Source organism: Zea mays, chromosome 9, assembly GCF_902167145.1.
Source record: "Zea mays cultivar B73 chromosome 9, Zm-B73-REFERENCE-NAM-5.0, whole genome shotgun sequence".
In the NCBI taxonomy this organism is placed as follows: Eukaryota; Viridiplantae; Streptophyta; class Magnoliopsida; order Poales; family Poaceae; genus Zea; species Zea mays.
The window spans coordinates 155,730,988-155,747,993 of record NC_050104.1 but is presented as its reverse complement, the minus strand read 5'-3'; the positions used below and the strand labels follow the sequence as shown (position 1 = coordinate 155,747,993).

The following is a 17,006-nucleotide window of genomic DNA, read 5'->3' as shown; positions in this document are numbered from 1 at the left end:
CTTGCGCTCTGCCATCCGAGATCTTCATATCATTGACGCGCAGAGGAAGCTTCTTGCAGAAGCGATGATGAGCACAGTGCACCGCATGGCACGGGTGCACTGTTTGCTAACAGACTGGACAGGCGCGCCGTCTGCCAGCGGATTGGACAGGACACATTCAATGCTGAGAGGGCACGTCGCCCGTCAGTGTGGTGGCAGGCGGTGCGTCCTCTCCACAATAAATGCAGAGGCTACGCGGCTTTTAGGGGTCTTACGTCAGGCCCGACCCGTTGGCTTATGTCACGGGCCACAAGCCACGCGGCAGCAGCGGGTCTCTGCCTGAGCAAGGAGCGTAGGGCAAGGTCTGGACACGTGCCAACACCGGACCCTTACTCATGCCGGGGTCCTCCTCATCTCGGGATCTTGCCAAGGCCCGGACCTTACTCAGAGGGACCTGTGGCCCACCCGAGGGACCAGGCATGCCTTCTTGGGAGCTCCAGATTTGTACGTACAGGGGTCCGGTGTCCTGTTGCGGTTAAACCCAATGATGCATCCTAGGATGTATCATCTTTCCTTGCCACGTGGCACCCTTGGACCTGCCTATGTGGCGGGGTCGGGTGCCGTTCTCCATGTGGCCTGGAGACGTCGTACGTGTACAGCGTCTTCATATTGTAGAAGAGGGTACCCCTGATTTAGGGTACCGACAGTGGCCCCCGGGCCCACCTCACGGGAGGATGCGAGCCTGCAGGTGGGGCCAGAGTCTGATTGGCAGTTGGCCTGCTGCTACTACGCACCTGTTGACGTAATTACTGTCGGCCGCCTACGGTCATGCCGATTGCTACGCCTATTCCCACGGTTGACCGACCCGTGATCTTCGTACTTAATGTTACTGTTGGGCCATGCGCGGGGTGCCTCGAGTCGCTGCACTGGTTCTGAAAACTTATCTTTTCAGTCCTCTGCGACGGCCCCGAGAAGGCGTGGCATTGGCGTGAGCGGCGGTGCGATTTTTCCGCACCCGATAGTCGACGCGCTGGTTGCATGACATGTGGGCCTGGGCCCCCATGTTGGGCCGCCGGTTGTAGCGAAGCTGAGGGGGCGCACAATCGCGGGGCGGTTGTACGCTTCTTGCATGGCGGTTCGCCTTTTCGACCGCTGGTTTCGGTGAAGATGAAGGGGCGTATAACCGCGGGGCGGTTGCATGCTCCTTGTGCGGTGGTTCGCCTTCTTCGTGCCTCGGGTTAGCCTGCATGACATGTGGGGCCTGGCCCCCGTGTCATAGGGTGGGAACCCTGGCGCTCGTCGGGGGAGACTTTGCCCGTGACGCTTCAGGACGCGAGTGAGGAAATCTGCCTTTAAAAAGGGGTCGATCTCTCGGGCAGTAGCCATGCCTCGCTCCTTTTGCATTCATCGCGCCCTTCCGCCTTCCGAGCCTCCAGATGGGGTGCGCCGGTGTTCTCTGGAGGGATCCGCGTCAGGGCCGCCCCCTCCGGCGATCCCACCGCCGGAGAGCTCGCGCTCGTGGTGGTGCTGCCGATCTTGTCTTCTTCTTGCTGTTGTTAGAGGAGCGCAACCCCGTGGGGGTTGGCGCTCTTCTGCCATCACTTGGCTTCAAGGATTTTCATCACGCAGCCCGACTGCAATCTCCTGCCAGTGGTCACCTAGAGGGATGACCACCAGCCTTGTGGTGGGGAGAAGCGAGCCGGGCTGCGGCCTCCCCCTGCCCTCAGCTTCAAGGATGTTCATCATCCATGCTGGGGAGGGGGGCGAGCCGAGTTGGGGCCTCGCCTTCCGCATGGGCTGGCGGCCCGCTTCTTCCTCCAGCATTCGGGGGAGAAGGGCGTTCGCCAGCCTTGCGAAGGAGGTGAACTTCGGGTACGCGGGGCCGGCCGTTTGCAGGCACCACCAGCCACCGCGTGCCCGATGCCTCGGCTTGGGGGCTTCGGCGCCGCCTCCGACGCTGCCTCTTGCTGCCTGGTCGGGGCGTGGCTGTCCGCCCACCGCATGGGCGACGGTCGCGCCGTGCGCAGGTCGGCCACATCCACGGTTTCTCCTGCGCCGCCGGCCGCACTAGGGGGTCATACAAGACGTCGTACGCCGCGGGGGTGGCGACCGCGTTCTTGGATGGTCTTGTCCTCACTCCACAGGAGGACAAGAGCGAGGACCTCTTCGCACGTGCTGAGGCAGCCGCCGCCCACCGGTGCAGAGGTGGCCGCTGTCGTCAGTGCTGAGGTGGTCGTCGCAGCTGGTGAGGCTACCCGTTGCAGAGGTGGTTGCCTCCGCTGGCGAGACCATCAGCGCCACCTGCCGCCGAGCCTCCAACTCTCTGGCTTTAATGGCCTCGTTGTCACCCCCCGTAGGAAGACGGGGGCGAGGACCTTTTCACAATGGCGCACGTGCTGAGGTGATCGCCATTGCTGGCGAGTCGTCGGTGCAGAGGTGGCCGCCGTTGTCGGTGCAGAGGTGGTGGTCGTCGTCGATGCTGAGGTGGTCGCCTCCGCTGGCGAGCCGCTCAGAGCTAGCTATCCCGCGGCCCTACTGGTGTGGAGGTAGTTCATACCTGTAGAGTAGAGATGGAGCTAGGGCTCCGCTTGGAAACATATGTAATACTTTCGCTTTTTGTAAGGTACTTAAAGGTACTATTTATTAAGCAGTATTAGCACTTATCTATTTTCAACTTGTTTCTGCTGTGTGCGATATTGTTGACTCCTCCCTGGTACCTGGCCCCACGCCTGGGATGCAGGCTTGGTGTGTTGAGGTTGGATACCAGCGTATCTGAGAAGGTAGTCAACAACTCTCGGGAGGCAACCTCGCCGGGATTTGGATCTGTACACAGCTTCAGCTAGGGAACGTTAGTAGTACACCCATAGGGTTCCCTGTCTGATACTAGCCATCCTTTGATACATGCTCGGGACTTACAGGTTTTAGTCCGGGTGGCCAAGTTGCGTGTCCGGACCCCCTTGGGTCACAGTTCTAGATACTAGGACACTTGTCGCAGGGTGGTGGAGCGTGCAGGCCCACGGTACGGGACCAGGCTGAGCGGCTACACGGGCTCCGGACCACCCAAGGAGACTAATGTCCATTCTCTAGCTCCGGACCCGAGGTTGTCGGACGCACAGGACTTATAGCCTCAAATACTAGGTACCTGTCACGGAGTGGTGGAGTGTGCAGGATTTCGGGTACGGAACCAGGCTAAGCGGCCACACAGGCTCCGGACCTCCCCATGGAATGGGGCCCCGTTCTCCAGGACCGGCTTCCAGGCTGCCGGACCTCCCAACTTTTGTATCGGGGCCGTAAACTGCGAGCATGGCTGCTCAATTTGGATGTCATCATGTCAGGACAGATGGGAACCATACGGGTGGGTTAGATAAAAAGTGTTATCTGAAAAACTGCAAGGTAAAACTATGGAGCAGCGAGATGGAACTATCATAGAGGCTCAACTGAGGGGGTAGTTTTTCTTTATAACTCATCGTGCATGGGTGTAGACCAACATACCGGGTTTATGGGGACAGACCCCACCGGGTTGTCGTACACGTAAGCGCTTCTTAGTTACAAAAAAGGGAAACTAACTCGACCCCTCAGACTTGCTCTATGGATAGAACTTATAGAGATGTTCCGGCATCGAGGTGAGGCACTCCTTCAGTCGTAGCTAGATGGTCACCCTCGGGTCGGGGCATTCCCGTTACCTTGAAGGGTCCTTCCCAGCTGGGGGAGAGTTGCGGAACCCTTCTTGGTTTGGTACTTGCCGTAGGTGAAAGGGAAATGTTCCTTTGGGCCATTTCTAAGTATTTTGGTGATTGAGTGCCAACACAAGTGCTTAAATGTGAATTTATGCTCATGGATGGACAAAGTGCAAATCAAGAGTAAAGGTATGTTTCTGAGCCTTAGTACATTGGTTTTGTGTACTAATATACTTGTCTAAGTGTTAGAAACAGAAAGAAGAAGAAAAGAGGTGAAAAAGGCTTGGCTGTGTACAGCCAAGACTCAGCTCAGTCTGGCACACCGGACTGTCCGGTGGTGCACCGGACAGTGTCCGGTGCGCCAGGCTGACTCGGCGTGAAGTGGCCGCTCTCGGGAATTCGCCGACGGCGTACGGCTAAAATTCACCGGACTGTCCGGTGTGTACCGGACTGTCCGGTGAGTCAACGGTCGGCCGAGCCAACGGTCGGCCGCGCGATCTGCGCGGGACACGTGGCCGAGCCAACGGTCGGAAGGGGGCACCGGACTGTCCGGTGTGCACCGGACATGTCCGGTGCGCCAACGGCTCCAAGGCCGCCAATGGTCGGCTTCGCCATTTAAGGAAGGAAATCGGGCACCGGACACTGTCCGGTGTGCACCGGACTGTCCGGTGCGCCAGACGACAGAAGGCAAGAATGGCCTTCCAGATTTGATCTCAACGGCTCCTAGCTGCCTTGGGGCTATAAAAGGAACCCCTAGGCGCATGGAGGAGTACACCAAGCAACCTTAGAGCATTCTTGATCATCCACACTCAGTCTTTGCGCATTCGTTTGTCATTCTCAGTGATTCGAGCTCCGTTCTAGTGAGAACTTTGAGATAATCTTTTGAGCTCGATTCTTGGCCGTGTGTGTGCGCATTTTGCTGTGAATTTGTGTGTGTTGCTTCCCTCCCTTACTCCGTGCTTCTTTGTGAACTTCAAGTGTAAGGGCGAGAGACTCCAAGTTGTGGAGATTCCTCGCGAACGCGATAAGAAAAGAAAAGCATAACACTGTGGTATTCAAGTTGATCATTGGATCACTTGAGAGGAGTTGAGTGCAACTCTCGTCCATTGGGACGCCACAACATGGAGTAGGCAAGTTTTGTACTTGGCCGAACCACGGGATAAACCACTGTGTCTTCTCTGTGTTGAACTCCTTGTGGTTATCGTATTGTGCAAGATCTTCTCTCTAGCCACTTGGCATTAACTGTGCTAACGATTAATCAAAGTTTTGTGGCTTAAGTTTTTAAGTTTGACAGGATCACCTATTCACCCCCCCTCTAGGTGCTCTCAATTGATATCAGAGCCGTTCTCTTCAAGAAAGGGACTAACCGCCCGAAGAGATGGATCCTAAGGGCAAGGGGATGGTGATCAACGACAAGGAGAAGGAGTCCTTCGTCAACGAGCCAAATGATGACAAGCCCACCGACTCAGGCTCGGGCCACAAAAGAAAAGACGGGAGGAAGAAGAAGACAAGGCGCATCAAGGAAATTGTCTACTACGACAGCGACGAATCTTCCTCCTCCCAAAAGGACGACGACGACTACCATAGACGAAAGACGGTTAACTCAAACTTTTCTTTCAATTATTCGCGCATCCCGCATAGTTCAAATGCTCAATTGCTCCCCATTCCACTTGGCAAGCCCCCTCACTTTGATGGAGAGGATTACGGATTTTGGAGCCACAAAATGCGTACTCACCTGTTTTCTCTCCATCCAAGCATTTGGGAGATTGTGGAAAGTGGAATGAAATTTGATAGCTCGGATAGCCCTATGTTTATTAATGAACAGATTCATAAAAATGCACAAGCTACTACTGTGTTGCTAGCCTCCTTGTGCAGGGACGAGTATCGCAAGGTGAGCGGCTTGGACAATGCCAAGCAGATTTGGGACACCCTCAAGATATCTCATGAGGGAAACGACGTCACCTTGCTCACCAAAATGGAGTTGGTGGAGGGCGAGCTTGGACGGTTCGCGATGATAAGGGGCGAGGAGCCGACACAAACATACAACCGGCTCAAGACCCTTATCAACAAAATAAGGAGCTACGGGAGCACGCGATGGACGGACCACGACGTCGTCCGCCTAATGCTAAGGTCATTTACCGTTCTTGATCCTCATTTGGTGAACAATATTCGTGAAAATCCCAGGTACACCAAGATGTCGCCCGAAGAAGTTCTTGGGAAATTCGTTAGCGGGCGAATGATGATCAAGGAGGCGAGGTACGTGGACGACGCCTTGAATGGTCCGATCAACGAGCCGCAACCCCTTGCTCTCAAGGCAACACGAAGCAAGGAGGCGCTACCTAGCAAGGTGGCACAGATTGAGGCGGCTGGACTTAATGATGAAGAGATGGCTCTCATCATCAAAAGATTCAAGACGGTGCTTAAAGGTCGCAAGGGACAGCCAAGCAAGACCAAAGCCAAGGGGAAGCGCTCATGCTTCAAATGCGAGATCCGCTGGCGTATGGGATTCCTGTAGTGATTGACTTGTAGAAAGTTGGGCCAGGGTATTTCACAGGTTCTGATCATGAATTCCTGAATGCAGACATTATAAACTGAGGACTAGAACAAATCAGCGGGTAAGGCAGAAGAAACTGATAAACGAATAAACATCATCTTTGCCCTTCCTTGCATCCAAAGCAACTCAAGGGAATTTTCGTGACATTCAACATTCTTCATGTCCAGCAATGATAGATCGACAGTTCCGTGGCTGACAGGGCGGCTCCCTCCTGCGCCAGGCATTTTTACGCCGATGTTGATCACTGTCAGGGAGATGCACTTAGGGTCCGAGGTTGGCAGCTAGCTGAAGCATCACGACGAGTCTGACCACCATAGTGGTGTCTGACGAAAAACTTGTCATCGTGCACTTGTACATGCTACAAGTACATGTTCGAGGAATGCACTAGATTCGGAATTTCATATCCCCAGTGACGCATTGGCGATCGCTTCTTGTCTGTCTGCCAATAACCGTGCATGACATGGTCGTTGCTTTCGCTTTTTTACTAGGGGTTATTCTATTCGAAAATCTCCTTTCCAAAATTGTACATGAGGTTTTCATCTCATACAGCTTCTCTCTTCTATACATAGTACTAAGCGAAAGCTACCAACATACTCATAGGCAAGAAAAAAATCGTAGAAACACGTAGACCTTGCTGGTGTCGTGGTCACAAAGAAATTCAAATGCTACCAATGCACAAGCACCTTACTATATCTTTCAAAAACATCCACTTTTAGTGACACTAACAAAAGTATAGAATAATAATTAATGTTTTTTGCATATCAATGAATGTTATCATATTGATTTCGTAGCAACGCACGTGCATATACCTATAACATACTAATTTGTCCACATTTTTTTCAGGTCATTTCTCATCCTGGCCTCACTGTCTCGATGGCACGAGCTATAATTCATCGATCTTGGGACCAGTGACCTCCTTGACATCATTCCATCCTCGATGATCTTGAATGTTGGCTGGAAGCTGCAAGTAGCATGCGCATGAGCTTTTCAGCATGTCATATTCCACGGAGCAGAGAGTCGTGGATACACAAGAAATAGGGAAATATTCCCAACTGAGGGCTTCTTTCCAATATTTCGAGTCGAAACACGTGATCTCCAAGAACCAGGTCTGTCTCTACCTTACCTGCATTTAGCATGCTTGTTATATTTTGACAGAAATAATGGACGAATCAGTGCTAAAAAAGAATAAAGGGCTACATTTACAAGGTAGTGAATGTTTGCCATCACCATAATTGTTTCTTTATATTCTTGTTCCCTTTCAGTTTGTTCACTGTCAAATTCGATTATTTGCTTTAGTTTATTCTGTTGTTATTTTCATAATCGGATTTTTTCTGTTTCTGTCAGTAAGCATGATTTGGTCCTTAGTCTCTGTAAGTTAGCGAGGATAGCTTAACTGTTGCTTGATTTTACTGCCTTGCTGATTTAGTCATCAGATGTTTGAATACTGACCTGCAAGGGGAATGCTCCAAATCTTGTAAGTACTCTTTATGACAATATATCCCTGCTTCCTCTAATTTTCTTTCCAAAACTCAGTGCTCAATCTGTGTGTATTTATTTGAACACACAATTGAGCAAACCACTTATGTTTAGTGCTCATTCAGATATAAGAAGTGTTTGTTATCCTTTTTTTGCAAGTAATACAAGTGAAAGAATAATGTTACCACACTTGGTTCGATGTTTGACAATACTGGGATGCAAATTTTGGCAATCCAGTGTCCGGACCATAAATTCTAAGTAACAACTGGTGTTAATCGGATTGACCTCTCCACATTCACATTACATGCCCCAAGTGTGGTAACATGCTGCATAACTGTTGAGATCATTAGCATTTTAGATGTTGAATTCCTTGCTTGCAAGGAGTGTCATGAATACTGAGACTTGTTCTACTAATTTGTGCACATTTTTGTTCAGGTCATTACTCATCCTGGCCTCACTGTCTCGATGGCACGAGCTATAATTCATCGATCTTGGGACCAGTGACCTCCTTGACATCATTCCATCCTCGATGATCTTGAATGTTGGCTGGAAGCTGCAAGTAGCATGCACATGAGCTTTTCAGCATGTCATATTCCACGGAGCAAAGAGTCATGGATACACAAGAAATAGGGAAATATTCCCAACTGAGGGCTTCTTTCCAATATTTCGAGTCAAAACACGTGATCTCCAAGAACCAGGTCTGTCTCTACATGCTTGTTATATTTTAACAGAAATAATGGATGAATCAGTGCTAAAAAGAATAAAGGGCTACATTTACAAGGTAGTGAATGTTTGCCATCACCATAATTGTTTCTTTATATTCTTGTTCCCTTTCAGTTTGTTCACTGTCAGATTCGATTATTTGCTTTAGTTTATTCTGTTGTTTTCATAATCGGATTTTTTTCTGTTTCTGTCAGTAAGCATGATTTGGTCCTTAGTCTCTGTAAGTTAGCGAGGCTAGCTTAACTGTTGCTTGATTTTACTGCCTTGCTGATTTAGTCATCAGATGTTTGAATACTGACCTACAAGAGGAATGCTCCAAATCTTGTAAGTAATCTTTATGACAATATATCCATGCTTCCTCTATTTTTCTTTCCAAAACTCAGTGCTCTACCTGTGTGTATTTATTTGAACACACAATTGAGAAAACCACTTATGTTTAGTGCTCATTCAGATATAAGAAGTGTTTGTTATCCTTTTTTGCAAGTAATACAAGTGAAAGAATAATGTTACCACACTTGGTTCGATGTTTGACAATATTGGGATGCAAATTTTGGCAATCCAGTGTCCGGACCATAAATTCTAAGTAACAACTGGTGTTAATCGGATTGACCTCTCCACATTCACATTACATGCCCCAAGTGTGGTAACATGCTGCATAACTGTTGAGATCATGAGCATTTTAGATGTTGAATTCCTTGCTTGCAAGCAGGAGTGTCACGAATACTGAGACTTGTTCTCGCACATGCTGAATCGTATCACATTCCTATTCCACTGTCTATTTCAACCATTTTATTTTTGGTTCCTGGCAGTGTTGTTGTCATAGTAATAGTGTAAATATCTCTTGCTTTGTGTATCAGTGTAAATATCTCCTGCTAACAAATCCTGACTGCAACACACATTTACGCCAAAGATCTTAAACTGCTTCAGGTTTTAGCCCATTTCCCGTGTGCGAATGGTGTTGTTGATCTTGTACTAAAATTGTTATTCTTTTCGGGCTATTTTTCTTCACAAATTCTGGATAGTAGGTATTGTTCATTTTTTATCACTATAATATATTAGAACCGAGAATGTGGGCCTTTTGGTCCTAGCTTAGATGTTAGAATGCCTCCAGAGATGAAAATCTGATACACTTTAGATGATATAGGTCTTATAGTTCATATAGTTCTCATGGTTTGCTGTATAGCGTCTGTATTTATTTCTTGAATAGAAAATTCTTTGTCCAGTTCTATTCCATATGTGGTTTATGTATCTACAGATCCGTGTTTCCTTTGAGTAGTGCGGCAGTGATTTGGTATCTTATTCTTGTCAAATGGAACCTGCTATCTCAATTCTTTGGTCACATCTAAATGTTGCAACCTTCTTGATAATCTTTACTACTCTATAAGAGAGCAAAGTAGGCGTCCACCACCTAACAACTGGTTGCCACCTCCATGGGCACTTCCTCTAATGGCTATCCTTGGGTTCAACAAGCTTATGACATTACTGAGTTTTTTCTATAGAAACATACATGCATGTCAGTTTTGAATTATTACTTTTGACTAGGCTAACTTCTTCACTTGAGTAACCGGAATCTGCTTTACCTGTTTGTCTTCTTTGTGATTATCTCATTTTAAAAGCCATTTGGGTCCAATCAGAAATTGGCAGGGAATTCCAACACAGATTTGTAAGTATTCAAACATGTTTGCTCGCTCTTTCTCTTTCCTTCCTGCTTGATAATTCCTGAATTCTGTTAGGCCTTCATTTAATAGAATTGTCTTTTGAATTACTGCTCTCAGGACAAGTCCAGTTGAGTTTGTTGTCCCCTGTGGTTGCTATATGGATTCACTAATATGACATTACCATATAGGGATGAGATTCAAATGAGGTTTGAGGGTGAAGAGGCTCTAAAGCAAAGGGAAGCAATTTTCTGGTGCAATAGTAATTATTTTCTAAATTGCATTACCTCAAGGTATTACCCTATTAGGGATAGACACGAGCTTTTGGGGTAGATGTTTTCGGGGCAATCCATGCTTTGTTCTTAAAGATTCATGTTTATTGATTTAAAATCCTATTCTGTAGGTTGTGCATACTTTCCAGGTAAGTTAAAGTGAACATAAAATTTGGAAACAACACATCAAAATATGTGCTTCAATAGAACTGATACTTTACAATTTTCTATAGCACTGGTAAACTAAGCATGTCTTACTTTATATTGTAATATTAAAGTTTTCATTGTTTAGTTTATCATGACTTCTAAAAAATCTAAAACTTGTTCTTGATGGAAACCCTTTTTGTCTTTTGCAGATTTGATGTCGCGGGCACCCAGATGTTATTGCTTGTTCTTGATTCACGACGAGATGGATGCGGTTTCCTTTAGAGTTCCGCCGAGCAGCCTCTTAGTTTGACTCTTTTGGGATCTTCTAGGAGTTCCATCTTGTGATATCCTCCAGTTCATCACATGATAATATACGGTTCCACTCACTAGCCCTTGCAGACTAAAAAGCTCTTGAGAAATACTCTGCTATAACTCTTCACATTTTTCTTTTGTTTATGTAGCCTAGCACCCAGTCTGTATTGTGGCGTTCAGTTCCATTAGCTTTGCCTTGCATTTTAGATTTTAGTTGTGATTGTGATACTTATCTTAAAGCAGGTTACTTGCTTGTGGTGTCTAATTTTAGACTGTATTGCATTTTGATGCTTTGAAAGAATTGAGGGACACTATTGCTTTTCTTAATTTTGTGATGTTTTAGGTTCCTAGAGCAAGGTGCCTATATTAGTGTGACCATCAAAACCATTGCACTACTTGATTCAAGTTGTGTTTTCCTTATGAAAAATAGATGGATTCTTTAGCTAAGAAGAACTATCGACACCTAAAATGCCACTGAAAGTAGTTTGGATTCTTTAGCTAATATGAACTCATGACCTAGCAAATGTTGTAGTGGTCATTTTGACAACTAGAATTTCATATCATGGTTGACTGATGCTCAATTGAGAAGAACATCGATTAATGAGCAAAACCAAAAGCTGCAGTTGCTCTGAAGGAACAATTTATGTGGCTTTTGCCTCTTTTGATCGGACACCTAAAGGAGCAACTGACAATCTGAAACTTGTTGAGCCTTCACAATATGAAGAAACAATGGTAGATGTACTACTGATATTATGGATAGTTTTGAGATGTGTTTATGTATGGTTAGGATCACAAATGGATTACAAAATCTTTTCTCATGATAATATAATATACATTTGTACATAAGTTATCATGATATTATATGTTTCCGTTGCAACGCACGGGCACCCACCTAGTAGGTAGTATAGATATAGATTTCTTTCGAACAGAAGTAATGGGGGACCTCATTTACTCATCACCCGTCGTCGCCTCCCTCTCCATCCCTTCCCTTCCCTTCCCCGAGCAGCCAGCCAAGAACCGAACGAGAGAAAGAGAGAGAGAATAGAAAGCGCGTAATGGGGGACCGGGCGTACGCGGCGGCCGCGAAGCCGGTTCCCGTACGCGCCGCCGTCCATGCTGCCGGGCGGCCGCGTGCCCCCTCCGCCGATGTACCGGCCGAAACCCGCGCAGGCGCGGCTGCCGGCGCCGCGGCGGCGCCTTCCCCTACTCGAGTTCGAATTAACAGTGGAATCCGATCCCAAAAGGTCCCTTGCTCATACTATTTTTTATATTTATCTTTATCCACGGTGCTAGATACCTTTATTTTAAATACCATTGTCCGTTATTTCCCTGTTCGAGATAGAATCGATCCCTATCTTACCAGATTTGAAGATATATTGGGACTTCGGAGATTAGAGCTGCGCAGATAGGTACGCCGTATCATTGATATAAATAGATCCCCTGAGTTGTCTTTGACTCTCGCGTCCTAACTCTTTCATCATCTTGCTTGCCGCCGCCGTGGCCGATCTTCGCTGCCTGCCAGCCATGGAAGACTTTTGTGCGGTGTGCGCAGATACGCTGGAGTGGGTGGCCTATGGGTCGTGCGGGCACCGCGACGTGTGCTCCACATGCATCGTCCGCCTCCGTTTCGTGATGGGCGACAACAAGTGTTGCATCTGCAAGACCGTCTGCCCCTTCGTCTTTGTCACTAAGGTTAGCACCTCCAGCGTTTGATCTCTCCGGGGCGTGGGTGCGTTTATTGGATCTTGGGGTCATCTAGGGTTTCGGTTGTATTGCCACTTTGGCAGATTGGTTCGAGATAAGGGCTGTGGGGGACTGGGGTTAGGGGACGAGACCGGCAGTGTATCCTGGTGGTTTCCACGGCAGGGCAGGCAAGCCCTACCTGGCCTGGCCGCTGCCGGCCCATTCACAATGAGAATGTGGTGTGGGTATTGGTTGGGACTCTCTTTTCCTCTGGCAACATCATGGGGCTACCACTACGCTTAGCAGGATACATCTCTTAGTATTGGTTGGTTAGCCGTTTGTCCGATTCTTCCATGTGCTGCAGCTGCACTGCATGCCTATGGGCCGGCACAGAGACCCAGTACCTGGTGCCATTGATTTCTCTGTGTTTGAAAACAATAAGATTGCATATGAATAGTATCCATGTGAATATAATTATACATTGTGTTTCCATTTCACAGGCCATGGGTAAATACACTAGAGTGATCACTGATTTCTCTGTGTTACCCGCTGGGGTAAATGAGGGCAAAGCTGGGGATTTCTGGTACCATGAAGATACAAAGGCATACTTTGATGATGCGGACCACTACCGGATGATACGGACCATGTGTCAACTTTCCTGTAATGTTTGTGACAACGCAGAAGATCAGGTTGCTCAAGCAAAGCGCAAAAGCAAGTTCAGGAGCATTGAACAACTGAAGGGACATTTATACTGCGTGCATAGGTTGCACATGTGCAATCTTTGTTTGGAGGGGAGGAAGGTGAAATACTTGATGAATTTGCACATTTATACCTTAGTTGATTTCATGGATTATGCTGTCAAATTTAGCATCAAACTTTAGACATGTTTTGAATAATCTAGAGCTGATTTTTCTTTGTTTCTATTTCATGCATAATGGTTTCTTTTTAGTTTATAGGCCTTTCATTGTGCATGTACAGTTCAGTGCAGTTTGTCTTGTCTATCAGTATATGACGCTGGTACCTATGCTATAGCTTACCTAGTGAGCTGTTATGTTACTGTACAATATATTTTGAAATTGAAAAATGTTGTTTCCTTCCTGTAGTTTTTTTGCTTAGTATAATGAGCAGAATTTATTCGTTTATGTATATAACATGGTTTAATTTGAAGATGTTTTCCAGAGTATGCATCTCAACCCACTACAGGCAATTGACATGAATAGCCTATTTGAACTATTTAAGCTGAATACCTAATTATTGCTTGCAACTAGCATGCTTGACATTGTGCTATCAGTTGCTAATTATGTGACTTGGCCATACGAGTGTTCACTAATTTTTTATTGGTCATTGTTGTCCTATAGTCAACATTGTAGAACCGGGGTCATGTAATTTACACTCTAAATTACACTTGCGATTTTTATATTCATGATTATTTATTGAAATGGTTTCGTGTGTTTTGAAGGTGTTCATTTGTGAACAAAAGCTTTATTTGAAGTCACAGTTAGCTCAGCATATGAAGACTGGCGACTCTGAAGTGGATGGCTCTGAGGTAGAGCGCAATGGTTTTGCTGGGCATCCAATGTGTGAGTTCTGCAGAAGTTCATTTTATGGAGATAGTGAGCTTTACATGCATATGTCTAGGGAACACTATTCTTGCCACATATGCAAGAGGTAGGTATACAACAACCTTTGTCCTTAGCTAAGCTTATGTAGCGATTTATCTGATGTGTTGAATTTGTGATTGTTGTTTATAGGCAGAACCCTGGTCGTGTTGAATATTTCGCGAACTATGAGGACATTGAGGTATGTTGTACCAAATTGATCTATTTATAGGCATCTATCTCTTATCCAACATATACGCGTTAAAACTATTTATAGGAAAGTGGTATGACTGCATTCTCATATATGCTCTTTCAATTAAATTCAGTTGCATTTTAGAGAAGATCATTTCCTATGTGAAGATGAAGCATGTTTGGAAAAGAAGTTTGTTGTCTTCCTGAGTAAAGCGCAGCTGAAGGCAAGTTGGAACAAGTTATTGGTTTGCTAATAATCATCAGCCATTAAGCACATGTACCAAGTTTTTTTGTTGGTTCTTATTGAGTAGTATATTTCAACAGAAGCATAATGCTATGGAGCACGGTGGGCGGATGTCTCGTTCTCAGAGGAATGCTGCACTTGAGGTGTGAACTTGGTTCTAGTATTTTCGTTTCCCATCATGGTTTTCCTCTATCCAATGTATCTGTTCTTGGTAAAAGATTCACTATATTTTTGTGGTTAATTTATTTGGCTCATTTACACTAAGTTTTGTAATTTGCCCCTTTCAGACACCTAGCAGCTTTATATATCGCAGAAATGAGCAAGAACAACGGCGTGGCAGGGGCCGTAATGCTTTCCATGATGGATCTGATTGTCATATCTCATCGTCTGCAAATGCTTTCCATGATCGATCTGACTGTCATATCTCATCATCTGCAAATGCTTTCCATGATAAATCTGACTGCCATATCCCATCAACTGCACAAAAAGACCGGGCAGCTGCCGATGGCCATGCAGGGCGTCTTGACAATGTTTCAGAGTCGTTTCAGTCATTAAGTATTGGATCCAGTTCTAGGGAAGCTGAAGTTGGCGAAGGCTCAAGGACTGGACGAGTGCTGGAACAGTTGTCCTTCCGACCTCTTTCTGACCCGGATATTCCTGACAATAGTGTTGAAACCTCATTCCCTTCATTATCAGAGCAGCAATCCAGTCTCAATCAGAGTGCAAGGGACGCTCCGAGGCTTGGAGATGAGTCACTGTTCCCCCCTTTGACTGGGTCTAGTAACAAGATGAAGCAGCCTGTTTTTACGCCTAAGCGTCCTCGAACTTTTCCTGCTGCCGAGGATATCCATGCTGCAAAGATGCGCTATGCTCTGGGAATGAACGAGGACATGTACTCTGCGTTCAAAGAGATCGCTGGTGAATACCGTCGAGGTACCATAGATGCTTTTGAGTATCTTTCATATGTCGAGCAGTTCGGACTGTCGCACCTTGTTCCTGAGATGGTTAGGCTATTGCCTGATTCTCGAAAACAGAGGGAACTTGCTGATGCGCACTATACAAATACACGGTTGAAAAACCTCCAAGAAAATGGAAATAATAGGAAGGGGGGATTCTTCTTATCAAAGAAGAAAAGCCTCCAAGAAAATGGAGGTGGAACTAGCGAATGGAGGTGGAACTAGCAGAAAATTCATATTACAGAAAGCACTGCCGACGGATGATGTGAACAGGGCACAAGCAGATAATATTTAGGACACTTTTAGAAGGCTTCAATCAAACCATCTTACTTAGAAAGGAGAAGCTGAGGTGTTGTCCAAGGATGGGTATCGATCTTTCATGGGGTTCAACCGGCCGCTGCTGGACCCTTCATCTAATATGGACAGTGAAAGTCATCTAGTGCAACGGAGGAGGCAATAAGGAACCGAAGAAGACATCAAGGTTTCTCAGAGCTCGTTCAAGTGACAACTCGTTAGCCATGCTTGATTTAAGACAGCCAAGTGCAAGCCATGAATGTCCACAAAGGAAATTACAAGGCCTAGAGACGTGATTGGTGCTTGGAAGAAGAAGAATGGTGGGGGGCAGAAACTCTTTTTGATCAATTGACGGAAGAGTTATTGCAACTGTATTTAGACGTAGTATTTTTTGAATTTTGAGATAGAGTCGTGGTATTGAAAAATATTACAGTATTTTTTTCCAAGAAGTGTTTGGCAACCTTGTAAAAACACTCTCTTTTGAATACTATAATTTAGTAGTTACTATGGTTTAGTAGATATCATGGTATTTATTTTTGGAGTATTTAAAACTCCACTCTAATCTAAAGTTTGTTTATGTATGACTGGCTTTTGGTACGTATACATGAAATATCATGGTTTAAGATAACTTGTCATATTTACTAAATATCATGGTTTGAAATACTTTGCCTTCAAACAAAAATTGCTTGGAGTGTTGTAAATAATACTATAGTTATACCATGACATTCTAAAAACTGAAGTACTCTAAAACCTTAATTTTGAAATACTTTATTTTTAAACATACCCTTAAACTGTCATTTTGAAATACTTTGTTTATAGTTACCAAAACAAAGCTGTCATCTAGATGAGTATCAACCGCAAGAGTGGCAAAAATTTTAAATTTCCCAAAATCAAAATACAGCACGGAGATGTAGCACACAGACAACTTTTCTACTTTAGATTCCACTTTTTTTTCTTAACATACAGAGTAACACTCATATATGAGCAGTGGCGTATCAAGTAACTCATAGAGACACATACTGATCGCATACTCGAAACTACCCGAGAACACGCACACACTACTCACAGCTCTGGGCACCTATACTGACCACATATTAAACACTACCCACACAAACTCCGCTCTGGAAACTATACTGACCGCTCGGCTCCCTCCGGGGAAAATCCCCGGTGCAACATCAGGTTCCATCAACACGGGAAAATCCACACGCGACAGGAGGCGCCGCCACCACGCTACGCGCTGCTTA

General features: G+C 46.0%; 1 protein-coding gene across 1 annotated transcript; it reads left to right on the top strand.

Moving 5' to 3' along the window:
- The first annotated feature begins 12,254 nt into the window (after positions 1 to 12,254).
- Positions 12,255 to 16,343, top strand: LOC103639484 (E3 ubiquitin-protein ligase hel2). Its single transcript, XM_008662234.4, has 7 exons — positions 12,255 to 12,487; positions 12,979 to 13,278; positions 13,938 to 14,146; positions 14,230 to 14,278; positions 14,403 to 14,492; positions 14,593 to 14,655; positions 14,800 to 16,343. The coding sequence occupies exons 1-7, from the start codon at positions 12,320 to 12,322 to the stop codon at positions 15,691 to 15,693; spliced, it is 1,773 nt and encodes a 590-aa protein (XP_008660456.1). The 5' UTR covers positions 12,255 to 12,319; the 3' UTR covers positions 15,694 to 16,343.
- Positions 16,344 to 17,006: the final 663 nt, after the last annotated feature.